General features: G+C 43.5%; 1 protein-coding gene across 2 annotated transcripts in view; it reads left to right on the top strand.

Annotated features, from left to right (window-relative positions):
• Positions 1–18,985, top strand: part of LOC129815123 (receptor-type tyrosine-protein phosphatase gamma-like) — a 305,416-nt gene extending 286,431 nt beyond the window's left edge. For both annotated transcript variants that reach the window (XM_055868515.1, XM_055868514.1), the window contains 15 exons: positions 225–316; positions 3,603–3,699; positions 3,917–3,999; positions 5,013–5,147; positions 5,291–5,425; positions 5,600–5,772; positions 9,160–9,295; positions 9,601–9,747; positions 10,738–10,831; positions 11,157–11,233; positions 13,173–13,301; positions 13,810–13,956; positions 14,123–14,265; positions 14,994–15,129; positions 16,234–18,985. In XM_055868515.1, the coding sequence (XP_055724490.1) occupies positions 225–316; positions 3,603–3,699; positions 3,917–3,999; positions 5,013–5,147; positions 5,291–5,425; positions 5,600–5,772; positions 9,160–9,295; positions 9,601–9,747; positions 10,738–10,831; positions 11,157–11,233; positions 13,173–13,301; positions 13,810–13,956; positions 14,123–14,265; positions 14,994–15,129; positions 16,234–16,380 (1,871 nt within the window). In that variant the 3' untranslated portion in view covers positions 16,381–18,985. The remainder of the gene's footprint in view (positions 1–224; positions 317–3,602; positions 3,700–3,916; positions 4,000–5,012; positions 5,148–5,290; positions 5,426–5,599; positions 5,773–9,159; positions 9,296–9,600; positions 9,748–10,737; positions 10,832–11,156; positions 11,234–13,172; positions 13,302–13,809; positions 13,957–14,122; positions 14,266–14,993; positions 15,130–16,233) is intronic.
• The last annotated feature ends 2,173 nt before the right edge of the window (positions 18,986–21,158 follow it).

Genomic DNA, 21,158 nt, shown 5'->3' with positions numbered 1-21,158 from the left:
AAACCAACACAGAAACAGAAAACATAGGATGCCCACCCAACCTCACGTCCTGACCAACTAACACACATAACAACTAACATAAATAGGTCAGGAACGTGACAGTTTCTCTGCTAAACCTTCCCATGTATTCCCCAGACACAAGTGTGTGCTGAACTCGAACTGTATGTGTATGACTGTGTGTTTCTAACTAAGTGTCTAATTGTGTGGTATTGTCTCCCTTTCAGATGACATGGAGGCCATCCCTGTCAAGCAGTTCATCAAACATATCTCAGAGCTCTACTCCAACAACCAGCATGGATTCTCAGAGGACTTTGAGGTAAATAAATGCTCTCTCTGTTGTTTTATAAGCAGTCTTAACCCCACAATAGACTGGCTGGACTTGGACTAGCATAGCATCTCAGCCAGGTGGGTTAGAGTTTGCTTCAAGGTGGGTTAGAGTTAGAGTTATCCAGGTGGGTTATAGTTAGTTAGCCAGGTGAGTTAGTTAGCCAGGTGGGTTAGAGGTCAAGTTAGCCAGGTGGGTTAGAGTTAGTTAGCCAGGTGGGTTAGAGTTAGTTAGCCAGGTGGGTTAGAGTTAGTTAGCCAGGTGGGTTAGAGTTAGTTAGCCAGGTGGGTTAGAGTTAGTTAGCCAGGTGGGTTAGAGTTAGTTAGCCAGGTGGGTTAGAGATTGTTAGCCAGGTGGGTTAGAGTTAGCCAGGTGGGTTAGAGTTAGTTAGCCAGGTGGGTTAGAGTTAGTTAGCCAGGTGGGTTAGAGTTAGTTAGCCAGGTGGGTTAGAGATTGTTAGCCAGGTGGGTTAGAGTTATCCATCCAGGTGGGTTAGAGTTATCCATCCAGGTGGGTTAGAGTTAGTTATCCAGGTGGGTTAGAGTTAGTTAGCCAGGTGGGTTAGAGTTAGTTAGCCAGGTGGGTTAGAGATTGTTAGCCAGGTGGGTTAGAGTTAGCCAGGTGGGTTAGAGTTAGTTAGCCAGGTGGGTTAGAGTTATCCAGGTGGGTTAGAGTTTGTTATCCAGGTGGGTTAGAGTTTGTTATCCAGGTGGGTTAGAGTTAGTTAGCCAGGTGGGTTAGAGTTAGTTAGCCAGGTGGGTTAGAGATTGTTAGCCAGGTGGGTTAGAGTTAGCCAGGTGGGTTAGAGTAAGTTAGCCAGGTGGGTTAGAGATTGTTAGCCAGGTGGGTTAGAGTTAGCCAGGTGGGTTAGAGTTAGTTAGCCAGGTGACTTGCTATGTTAATGTGTTGTGTTTGTTTTGCCGTGTGAGTGAAGGCAGAATGTGTGTCCATGTGTTTGTGCGTGCGTGTGGGCCGTTTAAGGTTTCCATAGTGTTGCTAATGGTCATGGAGCAGATGATTTGGGAGAGGCCTTTTAGCTCATTTATACGTGTCTCCTGAATGAGTGAGAGAGATCAGGCTGGAAATCTCTGTCTGTCACATTACTCACTAAACCAATAATTACCTTGTGTTATGTGTGGATCAGAGTCAGAAAGCTGAATGGAGGATCAATAATGCTCTGTGCCTGGGTGATAACCTTTAGGACAGACACAGTCATGTTTCATTCAGAGCACTATAGCCTACCTCTAAAGTCTAAGTAAATGGTCCGACAACTTGATTATTTTGAGGGAGATTTTGATCACATGCTAGCAGCTTTTAATAGTCTACCTCTCCTAGTTCTATCACTGTGGTTTTAGAAACCATCTCTGCTGCCCTCTTTCTCCCTTCTTCTTCTTCTTCTTCTTCCCTTCTTCCCTTCTTCTTCTTCTCTTCTTTTCTTCTTCTTCTATTCTTCTTCTTATTTTCTTCTTCTTCTCTTCTTCTCTTTTTTCTTCTTCTTTTCTTCTTCTCTTCTTCTACTTCTTCTTCGTTTTCTTCTTCTCCCACCCTTACTTTCTCAGCCCTTAGCAAAACACTCAGAATTCCTTAGTGGCCCCCTCCCCAGAAGAAGGTGTGTCTGTTCTGCACTGTACTGAGTTTTCTCATGGGGCTAGCAAAACCTCCTCCCCCCCACTCCCACCACCATCCCCTTGTTGTCCAGGCCAGTGTGATGGACACTTGGAAGTGCTTTCAGGTTTAAGGGGGGCCCCTCTCCTGGATGAATGGAGTGCTCCGTGTGCTCCACAGCTCGTTATTTGTCCCCAGGAAGGAGGCAGGAGAAAGGGGGAAGGCAGCGGAGCAAAACCCCTTTGGCTGGAGAGTCTTCGGGCCCTGACAAGTGGCTTTGTCCAGCCGGGCCCCAGGGAGACGTGGGTAGGATGAGTAAAGACAGGGGGAGAGACTGGGGAATGGGTTTGGCTGGGCTTGGATAGCTGGGGGGGTGGGGTGGCTGAAATGCACACTGCATACCGATAGAGGTACAGGGAGAGTATGGTAAAACAAATTCAGAAGACATATCAGCATGTTGGTTACCTGACGTGACTTAGGACTTTGGTGAATATAAATGTGCCCATTTGCACCATCATAGGACATGAAAATAACTATTTGTACCCTTATGCCATTCACATCATGTAGACAGACAGGGTTCTGGGGTTATCTATAACCTTCTTGTCATTCTAATGTCTACATATGTCCAGTGTGGTTGAATTATCCCTGGTGTTGGCTAGAGATCTTCTACTTTGTAGTATCTCATTCTGTAATGCCACCACCCTCATTGGCATACACACTGTAATTGGACCAGTAGGCAGCTGTTTCCGTGTTCCGTGTGTGTACTTGTGTATATGCGTGTGCGTGTGCGTGTGCGTGTGTGTGTGTGTGTGTGTGACTGCGTGTGTGTGTGACTGCGTGTGTGTGTGACTGCGTGTGTGTGTGTGTGACTGCTTGCACACCTGTGTGTAATTTACTGTATGTATACATGCCATCTGGTGGTTACATCAACCAGTGGCTTTCCAGTCAGTATGTACCCCGTCTCACTGTCCTCATTATATATATATTTATCTGCCTTTATGAGGGGTCTGAATTCTTCATCTGTGCCCAGAATAAATGAGTATTCCTGTTTGTACCATGCAGAGAGAGATATCTATAAAGCTAAAACAAGGTTGTTGATCTGTAAATAACTGAGGAGCTAAAGCCAAACTGAGGGCTTTGGTCGACCATAACGTTACCTATTACTGCCAGAAGGCCAGACAACTGTTGTTGGTTTGTCATAAAACATTTCCATGTACTGGTTGCTATGATACTGATGGAGCATAATGCTAATGCATTGTCTGGTTTTCTGATGGGATAGAGACACAGATAATATGAGCATCTTTGGCATGTTTTCTGCCGTGAGTTTAAAGGACGGTTGATAAATTTGCCACATGAAGCTTCTCAGTCGGTGGCATGCTTTATGGTTTTACTGCAACTGGAAGGAGAGCAGCTGAGGTTTAGGAAGATTGCGTGATGTTTAGCTGAGTGTGTGACACAACTAAAGGGCAGAGAACATGACAACTTCTGGAGAGAGAGAGAGACGTCTGCCCTGTGTCTGTCACTGTGTCGACCACATTCTGACAGCGTAAAATTCCGGAGACGTCACCAGAAATGCCTGCATAACTCACAGCGCCGGCATTTATGTCAAAACCTCTCTTTTCACCACGTTCCAAAATGTCACCCTCGGTGTGTGTCTCTCTCGCTCCCACAGGAGGTGCAGCGATGCACGGTGGACATGAAGATCACGTCGGAGCACTCCAACCATCCAGACAACAAGCACAAGAACAGATACATCAACATCGTGGCCTGTGAGTAGTGCACGCCACACACCACAATACAGTACCGTGACAGCCTGTCACACCACTGCACTGATGCTTTATGTCACACAGTTACTGCTTGTCAAAGTACAGCTGTCATCGTCTAGACTACTGGTGTCTTCAGAACTGTCAGAATATGTAGTGCTAGGAATGTGACACACACACATACACACACACACTTCTAACTGTCCCTGTCTGTCTCCTCCAGACGACCACAGTCGGGTGAAGCTACGGCCTTTAGCTGGGAAGGACTCCAAACACAGTGAATACATCAATGCCAATTATGTTGATGTGAGTGTGTATCTCTTATGGGCCATCTGGTTTGGTCGTGTAAGTGTGTATTTGTGTGAGAGTTAGTTTGTGCACCGCATATTGCATGCATGTGTGTACAGTATGTGTAATCGATTGAAGTTCAACGCAAGGCAGTATCTTTGAATAGTGATTGTGTTCTGAATGGCCTCTGTCGTGGCAATTTCCTGTATTACCAAATGAGGAGAGTTACAAACCACACACGAGTCAGAGTTATAATTAAATGTCATCTTTAATAATATGTGAGCTTTAATATAGCCCTTTGACTCTCAGATCAATTCAGTGTCTATAATGAATTCTGAGAGTCCCTACAGTAGAATAGAAAGATCCTTTATAGCCAACATACACCCCTCTCAACTTACATGACGAACCACAGATCTTAGGAAAACTTCACAAAGGGCCTTTTAATTGAGAAAGGAGTATCCCATAGCCAGATAGCATTAGCTATAAATTATCGTTCAGTTTGGTCTCTAAGACGAGGTTCTAATCTCGTTCCTGGTACTTCATAGTACCAAAACATTACATCATACAAGGCATAACTCAATTGTCAACTCTAGATACTCCCATCTCAAGTAAACCCCCTCTTCTCCCCACTCCTGGACAAGCTCACTGAGGGGAGTGACTTGCTCACAGACATTGTGGAGCCAAGAGATAATTGGTTCCCCCTTAATCACGCCATCCCTTCACATGGTAAAGACACATTCACATAAGAAGACAATGTTCCATTCTGACCTCTCCCTTTCTGATATTCTGCATATTATCAGAGACATGTAAAAGACAAGCCTGACCTCTCCCCTCTCTGGGCTCCAAGTGACTGAGGCCTAGCTGAGAAGGGAAAGTGCAACTGCCAACAGTATAGTCCAAAGGGAGACATTCTAATGACAAGTATCTCGCATAAGCATATTATGTAAATAAAACATCTTATTTATCTATGTTACCCAACTAATTCTGATTCATCCCCCACACCTCGCACCATGTTTCCCTCTGTATGCTAGGGCTATAACAAACCCAAGGCCTACATCGCGGCCCAGGGCCCTCTCAAGTCCACCTTCGAGGACTTCTGGAGGATGGTGTGGGAACAGAACACTGGTATCATCGTCATGATCACCAACCTGGTGGAGAAAGGAAGGGTATGTACACTACAATTCAATAGATCTCTTTCCTCTCAGTACTAAACTAGTATTGACTTTTTTGTAACCATGTAATAACATTTTGGTTTCTTTGTGATTCATTGAAACGAGTGGTCCTAACCCTGTGTGTTGTGTCTCTGCAGAGAAAATGTGACCAGTACTGGCCCACAGAGAACAGCGAGGAGTATGGGAACATTGTGGTCACACTAAAGAGCACCAAAGTGCACGCTTGCTACACGGTACGACGCTTCACTGTGCGCAACGCAAAAGTAAAAAAGGTCAGTGACTGTAGTACAGGTCTCCATAGTTGTGTTCTCAGGTGATCATGCTCTACTAGTCTCAGTGTTCTTGAATAACGTGATATCTACTTCTCATCATGTGGAAGATACTAATCAATGGGACTTCTCTCTATCGCCCTCCTCCCTCTTCCTCCGTCCCTCCCTCTCGCCCAGGGTCAGAAGGGGAATCCTAAGGGGCGTCAGAGTGAGAGGACAGTGGTTCAGTACCACTACACCCAGTGGCCTGACATGGGTGTCCCTGAGTACACGCTGCCCGTGCTCACCTTTGTCAGGAGGTCCTCTGCCTCCCAAACCCCAGAGATGGGCCCTATGCTGGTCCACTGCAGGTACTGTGCTGGTCAGGGATTCTTATGGGAAAACATTATTTAACCTGTCTAGGATCAGCGTGGCGCTAGCGGCACACCCCCCCCCCCCCCCACTGAAAAACCAGTGCCGCGAAATTCAAAAAAAATATTTTTTTAAAATATTTAACTTTCACACATTAAAGTCCAATACAGCTAATGAAAGACACAGATCTTATGAATCCAGTCAACATTTCCGATTTTTAAAATGTTTTACAGGGAAGACACAATATGTAAAGATGTACATCTATTACCTAAAAACACATTAGCATAATCCACCATCTTTTATTTGTCCACCAACACCAGTAGCCATCACCAATTCGGCTAAACTAAGATATTTATAGCCCCTAACCAACAAAAAAACTCATTAGATGACAGTCTGATAACATATTTATGGTATGGGATAGGTTTTGTTAGAAAAAAGTGCATATTTCAGGTATATGGCATAGTTTACAATTGCACCCACCATCACAAATGGACTAGAATAATTACAATGAGCAACGTGTTTACCTAACTACTAATCATCAAACATTTCGTAAAAATACACAGCATACACGAATCGAAAGACACAGATCCTGTGAATACAGACAATATTTCAGATTTTCTAAGTGTCTTACAGCGAAAACACAATAAATCGTTATATTAGCTTAGCACATAGCAATTAGCAGCCCAGCATTGATTCTAGCCAAAGTGAGCGATAAAAGTCAACATCGCCAAAAGATATTAATTTTTTCACTAACCTTCTCAGAATTCTTCCGATGACACTCCTGTAACATCACATTACAACATGCATATACAGTTTGATCGAAAATGTTTATATTTCGCCACCAAAATCATGGTTAGACAATGTGAAATGTAACTCGGCTGGTCAGAATTTGTCCTTGCGCCACTTAGACAGTGATCTACTCTTATACATAAATACTCATAAACGTGACTAAAAAATATAGGGTGGACAGGGATTGATAGACAATTTAATTCTTAATACAATTGCGTTATTACATTTTTTAATTTATCCTTACTTTTCAATACAGTTTGCGCCAAGCGAAGCTACGTCAAAAAACATGGCGTCCTAAGCCACTAAAATGTTTCGACAGAAACACGATTTATCATAATAAAAATGTCCTACCTTGAGCTGTTCTTCCATCAGTATCTTGGGCAAAGGATCCTTTCTTGGGAGAAATCGTCTTTTGGTGGAAAGCTGTCCTCTTGCCATGTGGAAATGTCAACTACGTTCGGGATGAACTGAAAAGCGTTCCCAACTTTTCACATCGTTGCAAAAATAAATGTCCCAAAATCGCACTAAACGGATATAAATTGCTATAAAACGCTTTAAATTAACTACTTTGTGATGTTTGTAACTCCTATAACGAGTGAAAAGATGACCGGAGAAATATAACAGGCTAAACTAACGCTTGGAACAGGAGAGGGTCGGTGTCTTCCACGCGCGTTACGCAGCAAGAAAAGACTTGCTAGCTAAAGGTTTTTTTCATTTGTAGGGCCTGTGAACGAGCAATCGAGCCCGTTGGAATCGTCATCACGTAAGGGCATCCAGGGGAAGACGTAAGAAGTGTCCGTATAGTCATAGCAACGACAGTGCCCGTTTAAATGACTTCAGAAAAGTGGCCAACGTTTCTCAAATCTGACTCCATGTCAGGGAAATTGCTGTAGAATGGGCTCTGTTCCACTTAGAGACAAAATTTCAACTCCTATAGAAACTATAGACTGTTTTCTATCCAATAATAATAATAATATGCATATTGTACGATCAAGGATTTTGTGGGAAGCCGTTTAAAAAATTAGCCACATTAGCATAAATAGTCTAAACAGCGCCCCCATCCCCAACAGGTTAAGGGGAGAAGACTTAATAAGTGTTAGTGAGCAAAATACCAATTTTTTTAAACTGCTGTCTAAAATATTAATCAAGCATGAAAGAGAGGAAGAACAAAAAAGGAAAATAAAGGTTATGAGAAATAATGAGCGCAAAAACGTAAGTGTCAATATAAGACAGTTGAATGATTTACTGGAGTTTAGTTTGTTATTTCTTTTCACCTCTGAAAACATCTGTTGTGGTGCTAAAGCTCGGTACATAAGTGTTTCAGCCAATAAATCAGTATGATTTGGCACGGCTGAGATTAAAAAGCCCTTCACGTGCAGTTATGTGAGTGACGTGGCATAGAGCCATGCTATAATATGTACTGCAGTCTGAAATATACACTATCATTTCCACTTCAGCTACTCTGCACTTCCTTTGTTACCTGAGAGCCAGGGATCCCATCCGTGGTTAGCTAAGTCTGTGTTTAAGGCAGTAATGCGGTGTGCAGGCAGAGAAATGGACTGTAATTGTCCAGTGAAAGTTCCCTCCTCTGTAATGAGAGTAATGGTCTCTAACGTCATACTGTCCTGCGCTGTTAGATAATGGCCCTTCACAGGCAGAGCCCACTGTGTCTACACACTCAACTATACAGCTCTGCCAGGCACACACACACACACACACACACACACACACACACACACACACACACACACACACACACACACACACACACACACACACACACACACACACACACACACACACACACACACACACACACAAAGGTCCTCATTACTGTGCCTGTGACCTGGGTGGACCCTGTCTCTCACTGCCAGTGCTGGCGACTGGCTTCTATCCTGCTGAACATGGACTCTATTTATGATTAAAGCCGTCTGCTTCCTCTCTTCTCATTAACTCACACTGTACTGTATGCACAGGACCCTGACATGAGGAGAGAGAAGTCAACCTAGGCCTGTTAGGGGTCAGATTGTTCAGGCCAGTCTTATAGGAGTTTTACTGTATGACATCTCCAAGAGTTTTTTTTATTTATAAAAAAAAAAGAATAATAATTTAACTAGGCAAGTCAGTTCTTATTTACAATGATGGTCTACTCCGGCCAAACCTGGACGACGCTGGGGCAATTGTGCGCCGCCTTACGGGACTTCCAATCACGGCCGGATGTGATACAGCCTGGATTTGACCCAGGGACTGTAGTGACGCCTCTTGCACTGAGATGCAGTGCCTTAGACCGCTGTGCCACTCGGGAGCAGCTCTGCCCAGCTCCTAACCTTGACTGTCACTGTGTCTGCTGGTTTATAACCATGAACCTCATTCATCAGTAACTGGTTTAGATCTGGAGAACCAGGTGACTAGACACTGGCCAGCCAATGACATGAATCAATCAATTAAGAACCAGCTAGAAGAGAACATTACTGTAGTAGACATGGACTGGTATTGAAGATAGCTGAGTTATTAATTGGTCTGCTGCTGTCATTGACATTTTTGTCCATGTTCCTGAATGGCTTCATTCCAATATGTGTGTTCCTGTATGTGTGCAGTGCGGGTGTGGGCCGGACAGGGACCTACATCGTCATAGACAGCATGCTGCAGCAGATCAAGGACAAAAGCACAGTCAACGTCCTGGGCTTCCTCAAACACATCCGGACCCAGCGCAACTACCTGGTACAGACAGAGGTGGGTCCAGTTTGTGTGTGTGTTTGTATGTTAACAACCTTCTATACTCACTATGTGACATTCTGTTCACTCCAGCATCTGTGTGAAAGCAAATGATGATGTCTTTCTTTTCTGTCTTATGCAGATGTGTTTTAATATGTCCATATCCCTCTTTGTAATTAGAGAACAGGCATGCATCACATAGCCACTGTTGTCCAGGACCAAAGGACCATAGCCATTGTCATCATTTCTTTACAAAGAGCTGTACTGCCACTGTATGCGTGTCTGACTTGGTGTTGCTTCTCTCCGTCTTGCTTGGCCTATAGGAGCAGTATATCTTCATTCATGATGTGTTGATTGAGGCCATCATGGGGAAGGAGACAGAGGTGTTGTCCAGCCAGCTGCACAGCTATGTCAACAGTATCCTTACGCCTGGGGTGGGCGGCAAGACTCGCCTGGAGAAACAGTTTAAGGTCTGAGCAGCTCCTTCTCAGTCTTACTGAACCCTAGATCTCTTTCTCGCTTTCTCTATCTGCCTATCATCTCTCTCAAACAGATTTTCTCTGAATCTATATTTTTCTTCCTGCATATCTCTCTCGCTCTCTGTCTCTCTCTCTCCGTACTTCTCTCTCTCTCCGTACCTCTCATTTTCTATCATACTCTCTATGTCTCCCTCTATTCTCTCACTTCCCTCAGCTCTCCATCGTTCCCATGTTTTCCCAGCGCAGGGATCTCAGGGTCATGTCTGTCTCCTTAAAGATGTCTCTCAGCATCACAAAGTCTTGATTGATCTCTGTCTGGGCCCTCTACTGGAGACGTAAATGTAATTAGAATGGAAATACATTTAGGGGAAGAGTACTTCTCTTCCCCGGGTGCCCCCTTCGACTAACGCTACTCACTGCACTTGTTGCCAGGGCAATGTGAACCCTCCTATCACAGTGGGGGGGTCTAGGTTGTCGCCTGGTTTGACGACAGGCTCAGATCATAATTGGCTTTCATTATTCTCCTCCATGGTGTGATTTGATTCGGCCCAGTGTCGGGCGAGATTGAGCGGGCTCTTGCAAAACAATTGCAGCCATTGTGATTTTAATGCAATTAGCCTCAAGGCTGGATTTGAAGTTAATCATTTTTTGGAGAAAATGTTTATTTGTTTTTTAAATGCCAAAAATGTCCTAAGTCCTATGTTAATTTCTGCTCTCCAAAGAATTAGCAGTGTTTGTAATTGTGTCATTTGGCAAGAGTGTTAAGATGACAACACAATTTTTTCCTTCAGCTGAATTTGATCTGAGTAAGAATTTACTAGAATGTTTAACATTGAAGAAAATTAGAATTGGAATTGACTGGAGTTGACCCCGACCCTGACTGTATCATTGTTATCTAACCTCTCTCTCTTTCTTCCTCCCCCTTTTCATGAATCTCTCTATCCCTCTTTCTTGCCCTCTCACCTCCTCTCTTGTTTGCAGTTGGTGACTCAGTGTAACGCCAGGTTTGTGGAGTGCTTCAGTGCTCAGAAGGAGTGCAACAAAGAGAAGAACCGCAACTCTTCGGTGGTACCCTGTAAGTCAAATACTCAACTTGTATGACTTTTTTATCCATGCACCACCTGACGGCCATATTCACCTGTTGCACTGGCTCCAGGCTAGACTGCTGCTTTCCAGTGTCCTGTTTCTGATGACCCTAGTCTCTATTCATGGTCAGCAAGTCATTCATCTACATAACTGGTTGTGTATGGTCCATGCTCGTACTATAGTTATTTTAAGTGAGTATGCTGTGGCTGCTTTTCATAGAAATCACATCGCTTTGTAAACCAATAAGAGCATGTTTGCTGCATAGCTCTATGATCACTGTGCCCTGATTGGTTCTCTCTGTGTCTCTATGGCAGCGGAGCGAGCGAGGGTGGGGTTGGCACCTTTGCCCGGTATGAAAGGCACAGATTACATTAACGCATCTTACATAATGGTGAGTACCACCTCCTGTTCCTCCCCTGTCAATCATTCACTGTCCCTCAGGCACACACCCGGCTGGAACAACTGAACACGGAATGTAAATATTATGATATAAGATCCATTTGTCTCATAGACATTGATCGCTGTCAACTGAGAGGAATGGACTTGGAGTTGTTGACTTTTGTGAATACTAAAGTTAGATTGCTAGCTGTGAGATGTTTTAAGCAGTGGTAGACTGCTAGCTGTGAGATGTTTTAAGCAGTGGTAGACTGCTAGCTGTGAGATGTTTTAAGCAGTGGTAGGCTACTGCTGTAAGATGTTTTAAGCAGTGGTAGGCTGCTGCTGTAAGATGTTTTAAGCAGTGGTAGGCTGCTAGCTGTAAGAGGTTTTAAGCGGTGGTAGACTGCTAGCTGTAAGATGTTTTAAGCAGTGGTAGGCTGCTAGCTGTAAGATGTTTTAAGCAGTGGTAGGCTGCTAGCTGTAAGATGTTTTAAGCAGTGGTAGACTGCTAGCTGTAAGATGTTTTAAGCAGTGGTAGGCTGCTAGCTGTAAGATGTTTTAAGCAGTGGTAGACTGCTAGCTGTAAGATGTTTTAAGCAGTGGTAGGCTGCTGCTGTGAGATGTTTTAAGCAGTGGTAGGCTGCTAGCTGTAAGATGTTTTAAGCAGTGGTAGGCTGCTAGCTGTAAGATGTTTTAAGCAGTGGTAGGCTGCTGCTGTAAGATGTTTTAAGCAGTGGTAGGCTGCTAGCTGTAAGATGTTTTAAGCAGTGGTAGACTGCTAGCTGTAAGATGTTTTAAGCAGTGGTAGGCTGCTGCTGTAAGATGTTTTAAGCAGTGGTAGGCTGCTGCTGTGAGATGTTTTAAGCAGTGGTAGGCTGCTGCTGTGAGATGTTTTAAGCAGTGGTAGGCTGCTAGCTGTGAGATGTTTTAAGCAGTGGTAGACTGCTAGCTGTGAGATGTTTTAAGCAGTGGTAGACTGCTAGCTGTGAGATGTTTTAAGCAGTGGTAGGCTGCTGCTGTAAGATGTTTTAAGCAGTGGTAGGTTGCTAGCTGTGAGATGTTTTAAGCAGTGGTAGGCTGCTAGCTGTAAGATGTTTTAAGCAGTGGTAGGCTGCTGCTGTGAGATGTTTTAAGCAGTGGTAGGCTGCTGCTGTAAGATGTTTTAAGCAGTGGTAGGCTGCTAGCTGTAAGATGTTTTAAGCAGTGGTAGACTGCTAGCTGTAAGATGTTTTAAGCAGTGGTAGGCTGCTGCTGTAAGATGTTTTAAGCAGTGGTAGGCTGCTGCTGTGAGATGTTTTAAGCAGTGGTAGACTGCTAGCTGTGAGATGTTTTAAGCAGTGGTAGGCTCCTGCTGTAAGATGTTTTAAACAGTGGTAGGCTGCTAGCTGTAAGATGTTTTAAGCAGTGGTAGACTGCTAGCTGTGAGATGTTTTAAGCAGTGGTAGACTGCTAGCTGTGAGATGTTTTAAGCAGTGGTAGGCTGCTGCTGTAAGATGTTTTAAGCAGTGGTAGACTGCTAGCTGTGAGATGTTTTAAGCAGTGGTAGACTGCTAGCTGTGAGATGTTTTAAGCAGTGGTAGGCTGCTGCTGTAAGATGTTTTAAGCAGTGGTAGGCTGCTAGTTGTAAGATGTTTTAAGCAGTGGTAGGCTGCTGCTGTGAGATGTTTTAAGCAGTGGTAGACTGCTAGCTGTGAGATGTTTTAAGCAGTGGTAGACTGCTAGCTGTGAGATGTTTTAAGCAGTGGTAGGCTGCTAGTTGTAAGATGTTTTAAGCAGTGGTAGGCTGCTGCTGTGAGATGTTTTAAGCAGTGGTAGGCTGCTAGCTGTAAGATGTTTTAAGCAGTGGTAGACTGCTGCTGTGGCAGGTTTCGCCTGAGGCACACTGGCTTGTTTTCCTCTTAAACACAACACAACCCTTGCTTGAACCCTTGACCTCTGTTGTGACACCACAGGGCTACTACAGGAGCAATGAGTTCATCATTACCCAGCATCCTCTGCCCCACACCACTAAAGACTTCTGGAGGATGATCTGGGACCACAACGCACAGATCATTGTCATGCTGCCGGACAACCACGGGCTGGTGGGTCAAACACACACACGTATGCACACGCACGCACACACACACAAACACACGCACACAGACTAAAGATAAAACAGTTCAGATATCAGCCTAATCTTTTGTCTATTAAAAGGCTGCCTTAGCACCCTAAGCATTGTCTTTTCCAGCCTTGGCCCAGTGTTCACACAGGAAATCACTCATTTTGGGGTGAGAAGCATTGAGATGAGGACTGGAAGTGACAGCAGCTGTATCAGTTGCTCCAGTCAGCCATATTTCTCTCTAACTAACTCTCTGTGATTTCACACACTGATTGGGGGCACCTCTGCACTCACATTCCCACCCCTTTAAAAGTTTGTTTCGTTTTGGACTTAATGCTTTGCTCAGAATAAACTCTCAGGGATTCTACTAAACTGAAATGTCTCACTCAACCCATCCTTGTTTTTCTATTTTTGTCTCACCCCCACTTTCCCTCTCCTCCTTTGTCCTTTTCATACTAATCCCCCCTTTTGATTTGGCTGTGTGTCTTTAGGCGGAGGATGAGTTTGTGTACTGGCCGAGTCGAGAGGAGGCCATGAACTGTGAAGCCTTCACTGTCACACTTATCAGCAAAGACAGACTATGCCTTTCTAACGAGGAGCAGATCATCATCCACGACTTCATCCTGGAGGCCACACAGGTACGGTGTGGTGTGTGGGTGTTTATGGACCTACCTCTGTGTGTATGACTGTCTTTTCCTCCATGAGTGTATGAGTCAGTCCATGTGTGTGTGGCTGGGGGCGTCTTTGTATGTACACCTACATACACTAACCTATCCCTTCCTCTCTTTCTGTTCCTCTCCCCAGGATGACTATGTGTTGGAGGTGCGTCACTTCCAGTGCCCTAAATGGCCCAACCCTGACGCTCCCATCAGCAGCACCTTTGAGCTCATCAATGTCATCAAGGAGGAGGCCATGACCAGAGACGGACCCACCATAGTACACGACGAGTGAGTGTGTCACGTCCTGTTCCTAATGACAGAGGGAACACTTATCTCTGCTTTTAAGCAAACTGAATACTGTATACTGTACACAGTTTCAACAGAACATTTTGTTTTTCACACACACACACCCACCCACACTTTCACATCTACAGCATACCTGGTAAGCATAGCCATTGATGACTTCTAATGAGTCCCACCCCCAGGTACACTGATACGCCATCCAATTAGAAATAATGATCGTCGCTTAATATTGACAGACATGAGCGGCGACGAACAACACTCCCAACGACGAGACATGCAGCTTTAGTCATGTTTATTCATTAGGATAATGAAGATTGCTTGTCTCATCCCAGAGAAAAAAGGGACTAATTGAGCATTTCAGTTCTGTAACGTTACTATGGTATCCCCCCCTAAGAGGTTCTGGATAGACGGCTGTAGTAATTATCTGCATATTCATTAGCTGGTTAGACATGGTTGTTAGGCTGTGTATCTCCAGTGCACTTGACAAAGCTGTTAATAAAAGCAGCAACCTTTTCATTGTGAACGTCCTTCTTTCTCTAAGGGGCTCAACTCCTCTTGCCGTCTCACATGGAATTAATTTGCTGCAGTGTTCCTTAAGTCTTCAGTCTGATGTTCAGTTCCTCTCTGGGCTCTATGCTTCTCTGTGAACGTGTGTCTCTGTCCTGTTTAAAGGCTTAGGAAGTAACCCTGTGTGTTCCTCTCCTGTCCCCCAGGTTCGGAGCAGTGTCAGCGGGCATGCTGTGTGCCCTCACCACCCTGTCCCAGCAGCTGGAGAGTGAGAGTGCCGTGGGCGTCTATCAGGTGGCCAAAATGATCAACCTCATGAGGCCTGGAGTATTCACAGATATAGTAAGTAGACTAGTAGCATGGTTATGAAATGGAAGAGATTAAATGCACTAAATGACCAAAAGTATGTGGACACCTGCTCGTCGAACATTGCATTCCAAAATCAATGGCATTAATATGGAGTTGGTCTCCACTTTCCTGCTATAACAGCCTCCACTCCTCTGGGAAGGCTTTCCACTAGATGTTGGACAATTGCTTCGGGATCTTGCTTCCATTCAGCCACAAGAGCATTGGTGAGGTCAGGCACTGATTTTGGGCTATTAGGCCTGGCTCACAGTTGGCGTTCCAATTCATCCCAAAGGTATTCGATGGGGTTTAGGTCCTGACAAACTATTTCTGTATGGACCTTGCTTTCTGCACGGGGGCATTGTCATGCTGAAACAGGAACGGGCCTTCCCCAAACTGTTAGCACAAAGTTGGAAGCGTTAAGATTTCCCTTCACTGGAACTAAGGGACCTAGCCGAATCTAAGGGACCTAGCCTGAAAAACAGCCCCCAACCATTATTTCACCTCCACCAAACATTTTTATTTAACCAGGCAAGTCAGTTAAGAACAAATTCTTATTTACAGTAACGGCCTACCCCAGCCAAACCCTCCCCTAACCTGGAGGACGCTGGGCCAATTGTGCACTGCCCTATGGGACTCCCGATCATGGCCAGTTGTGATACAGCCCGGGATCGAACCAGGGTCTGTAGTGACCCCTCTAGCACTGAGATGCAGTGCCTTAGACCACTGCGCCACTCAGGAGCCCTACACTATTGACACTATTCATTCGGGCAGTTAGCATCCGCCAAACCCAGATTCGTCCTTCGCACTGCCAGATGGTGAAGCGTGATTCATCACTCCAGAGAACGCGTTTCCACTGCTCCAGAGTCCCATGGCGGCGAGCTTTACACCACTCCAGCCGACACTTGGCATTGAGCATGGTGATCTTAGGCTTGTGTGCGGCTTCTCGGCTATGGAACCCATTTCATGAAGCTCCTGATGAACAGTTCTTGTGCTGACATCCACATACTTTTGTATATATAGTGTAGATGCAAATTGGCTACATGACTGCATTTTTGGAGTTTGCACCCTTCCTTACAGCATTTCCCTCTCCCTCCACAGGATCAGTACCAGTACCTTTATAAAGCTATGCTCAGTCTGATCAGCACCAAGGAGAATGGCTCTGGCTTATGGTCACTGGACAGAAACGGTATCATGGCCATGTCGGATGAGTCAGACCAAGCAGAGAGCATGGAGTCCCTCGTCTGAAGGACCCCATCCACCAGGCCTGAGGGGCCCCAGGCCCTCGCAGAGAGAGAGGCTCTTACTTTGTAAAACAGACTATAAGACAATACTTTGAGGCCTTTTTTGCCAGACTCTTGGTTAAATGAATAACCTGATTACTTTTTTACACTGATAAAAAGTTTTTGATATTTATTTTTTGCCATTTTATGTCTTAATGTTATCCTACTGAACGTTTGCAGCTGCATTTTTGAGTTCACAACAACGAAACACACTTCTGTCTTTCTTGTTTGCACTATAATGTCAGTGTTACTGCCTATACTAAGCTGATCGACTCTGTTCTACTACAATTAAGCTCTTATTTCAACATCCCATGGCAAAACCCTCACTCAACTTCTTTAGAGAAGTAAGAAAGAAAAGAAAAACATTGCTCTGTTTGCTCCCTACTGGCTCATATAAGGAAGAGGAGCGAGAGTGACATAACTTCCGGTTCATATCAATAACCCTTTCAATCTGGTTTCACTACAGTAGACCTCTTCTCCTCTCCCCTCCTCTCTTCTCTCCTCTGCTCACCCATATGGCTCATATATCACTCATTTGCTGCAAGACTCAAGTCTGGTTTCAATCACACCTACAGCCAATAGGGTCATTGGTTCTGTTTGTTGTTTGTTCTTCTTTTGTTTGTATCACCTTATCTTCATTATGCATCTTATTAGCAATTCAAACCCATATTTGAATATTGAAGGTGATATTATAACAGCTACTGTGAACTTGTATTGTTTTTTGTATGATTCATATTATGCTTTTGAATATATATATAGATATATGTACACATATATGAATATCCTTATCATTATAACTTGTGATTTTGTAGATGTCATGACCTGCCTTTGAGTCCCACTTGATCCAACAGTTTACCACTCTTATTCAATGCCAGTGTTGATTTTCTGCACACTTACACCCCCTTCTGGCTCAGTTGTTTTTTGCTTCTTGCTGCTAATAGTTAACGCAGTCATAGAAGTTAGTTAAATTAAGAAATGATAATGTCCTTGTGTGAGTGGAAACTTCTTTGAGAAAATGGATACTCATGATACAGCCAATTGCCATTTTCTGTGTCCTTCGTGTTGAATGGATTATTTGGGGGAAGGTATTTGTATAATCCCCTGGTTCATCCTGAAGCAGGTATGCTCCCATGTCACACGGCCTTGTGTACATAGTTTCTAATCCTCACCGTTGCTTGACTGCTTGTGTGTGGTATGATTGTATGCTATGACTGTCGTATGGTTTTGCTCCAGATTCAGTCAGGTGGGAACTTAGTGGCCTAAGCAAGGACAGTTTTACTGTGGTTCAAGGACAGTTTTACTGGAGTCCTAGAGTGATTCACATTAACTCATTGACCCTGTTTTAGTTGTACTCCCACCACCACCCCTTCATTTCCTGACAGAATCACTTTAAAAATAAATACCTCCCTTAGTTATCTGAAGGAAACAGAGACCACCTGTGATTTGCATTTGAAAGAAAATGTGAATTAAGTTAACAGCACAATGACCATGCTATTAGAATATTTTCTGTTTGATTATCACAACAAAACATAGAGGATACCTATGATTTGTAACTTTTACCAAAGACTTACACTAATTTCCGTCAACAGAAATAGAGAGAGGGAGAGCTTATTTCATTTGTGTCTGATTTCCTTTGTCAGTAAATTGTAGGCTGTTGACTGAGTGAGTGATGATGATCCTGTGTACGTTTTCTTCTGCTTCATTTGGCATCTTTTAGTTTACATGCTGGACTTTCTGCATAAACTCGTCATAACTTGTGTTCGTTTAGAAATTCCCTTTGCTACAGGAGGAGATCATTGCAATTTTATTATGTCTAATTTCTGACTCAATTATTGGAATAATAAAGTAGAGAGATGCATTAATTCCTTCTTTTTTTACCCGTCATCTCCTTCCAAGGAGGGCTATTGAATGAAGTCATAGCTCCAACATTTGGGGTAAACAGCTGACTTTTGTCCCTTTGTCACTGAAGGCATTTTGCATCGTTAAGGACTAGCTTTTTTCCATCCTTTCAGTTTCGCTTGTTCCATCACTGAGCCTAGTGTCCACTGTCAGGTGTGTTAATGTGTTGCAAAACACAAACACTAGTGGATCATGAAAACAATGTACATATTTTGTTGCTTCTATAACCAACCATTTTCTGGAAACTTTGTATCTATGGTATATAATCATAGAATTTTATATTTTCATATAAAGCTATTTTTCTTTCTCTCAGTTCAACTCATTGATTGCATTGCTTTTGTGGTGAAACGTGGAAACCAAGTCTTCGTGCATTGAGTTAGTGGCCGTCATCACATTCCAATAGAATTCCACGCCTCCCATTAACTTTTAAGGCAGTGATTGTGATATTATTATTACTTTGTTTTCATGTTCATGTTTCTGTTGTCAGAGTGTGCAATAGAATAGATCAAGTCACTGAATAATTTCATCCCATTGACCATTTTGCTTCCTCTTTTGTAACCTGAAATAAGAAAAAAAAGGGGAAAACTTTTTTTTTGTTGAAAGCTATTATAGTGTTATTTAATATGTACATTGTATTGCTATACTTAAAATAAAATATGGGTTTTGATGTACTTTGTTGAAATCCTTGTGGTCCATGTTTGCCTTTGTGTACTGGATTTAGCCATTTGTATCGTATTGGGAATCACGCATTATCATTCCACTATCCTTGTATCAGATAATTAGATACAAGGTTTCCATCTAGTGGTAAAGTAGTGAAGACCTTTCCCAGAACAGCCAAGTAGTTTTCCATAGGCCTACACATCCTGATCTCAAGAGCTTACATTCTGTTCACAAGGCCTGGCTAAACAGTGAGAGTATGCATGAGTACTGTAATTATTAAAGCATAAATGATTGTAAAGCACAGTAATTATGATGATATTTGATTAGCCTTAAATTACACAATAGAAAGTGTAATGGTCATCAAAGCAATAATTACAGGGGTAGGGAGGTAACTGAAAATTGCATGATTGGATTGCTGTCAGATTTACAAAGCAGACAAACACTGTTAAAGATTGTTTGGGTTTTGTGGTTATTGCTCCCGCATTGATTATTTTAATGAGGTTATGCCACGTTTATTTTAAATGTCATAAACAACTTTAACTAGCTAAATATCCACAACAAAAACATAGCTAGCTCTGAATTAGCTCTACGTGAATGACTAGAGAATGTTGCATTTTTACATTGGAAGCATCGCTAGCTAGCTATAACCATAAGGATGTCGTCCATGCCATCCGTGTCAGTCTAGGGAAAAGAGCTGTGCTGCTTCAGCAGATGGCGAGTCGATATGAGCAACAAGAGTACGAGGCGGCAGCAGGTGAAGCTGAGAGAAATGCCCAACCCCTCCAGGTATGGAACAGGTTAATCTACCAGATGCCTCAGAAATGTCACTGGTTGTCTCCACTTGAATACACGCTTTCAGTGCATTCATTTTATTGTTCATGTTGATAACGCTGGTATAGACTTCTAAGGTTATGTAAAAGGAATTTGTGAAAGGCATACTTCTATCTCCTACGACAGGACTTGCAGAAAATGGAGAGTCATCTCAGAACAAGACAACTAATAACCAGGACATCCTCACTTTGGAAGTAAGGGGATCTCTAATAAATAACAATACATTCTCTCTGCAGACTCCCCTGCCCTCCCTAATTGTCAATGGGAGCCAGTAGTGGTGTGTGGGTAAAATCCCTGGGGAAGCCAAGCCAGGAAAAAAAGCCATATTGTGATAATTGCTTTGTTTGGTCTATAACCTGTTAGCTCATATGCCTTGACACTGTTATATATAGGTAGAATGCCGAGACAAGACAGCAGCAGAATAATTTCAGCCACACCATTGTTTCATCACAAAACCGGAGAGCAACAGCTGTCCGGTGAAGTCCACAAACAAACAGTTACATGACCTACAGCATGGTCAAGCATGACGTATGTTTGCTGTTGTTGAACGCTGTCGAACAACGAAACCTGAACTGAAGACCTCATTTTAAAAGCTAACAGTGTTTTTATATACTTTAATTTTTTGTTTAGAATCCTGTGGCTCTGTTGGGCTAAATTGCTGTAAGCGCTGCTATCTGGCCCGGAATCCTGCCAGATTCCATATAGAGGGAGAGACACGAAAGCTCAGCTAGCCTAGCTGGCTTGGCAGCCTCAAATGGAAGCCACTATTGAACGTTTTCAGTGTTGCAGGAGCTGTGTTTACTTTGCTTTGTTCCAGGACAATGCGGGCCGTGCTACCCAGGAGAATGAGTACAAGACATAACAAGGCTGCTTCCGACTGTTCTACTACAGATGCCGGGAGCTGACACTGTCGTAGTCCATGTGGGGCCATGAGGAGGGCTAGCTCGGAACATTTGAAAATGTATTTTAAAGAACTGATTTTAGCATTAAGACTTTAAAAAAAAAAAATAATAATTTCAGGTCCAGTACCATCGTTGGGCCATTAGTGTGAAAGATTCTGCAGACTGCTGGCATTACACATCTGGCTAAAAGATTACTTTAGCTCTGCTGGAATCACTTTTATTGATAACTTTGACACCTTCTGGAAACAGAAGATACTCTACAGGAATGACGGAGTCCATCCAAACATCTTGGCTCCTGGACTCTGTCCACACATTTCAAGGCTGCATTGAAACAATGACTGGTAAATGATCCAAGACCAGCTCAGTTAATCACTACCATTGTGACAATGAGTCGTCATAATGCTGTATCAAATGTATATGTTCTTAGGGGCATTGGCAAACAAAGTAATTT

This window comes from Salvelinus fontinalis, chromosome 18 (assembly GCF_029448725.1).
Source record: "Salvelinus fontinalis isolate EN_2023a chromosome 18, ASM2944872v1, whole genome shotgun sequence".
Taxonomy (NCBI): domain Eukaryota; kingdom Metazoa; phylum Chordata; class Actinopteri; order Salmoniformes; family Salmonidae; genus Salvelinus; species Salvelinus fontinalis.
Note: the sequence above shows the minus strand (reverse complement) of the source record. Positions and strands in the feature narration are given on the sequence as shown.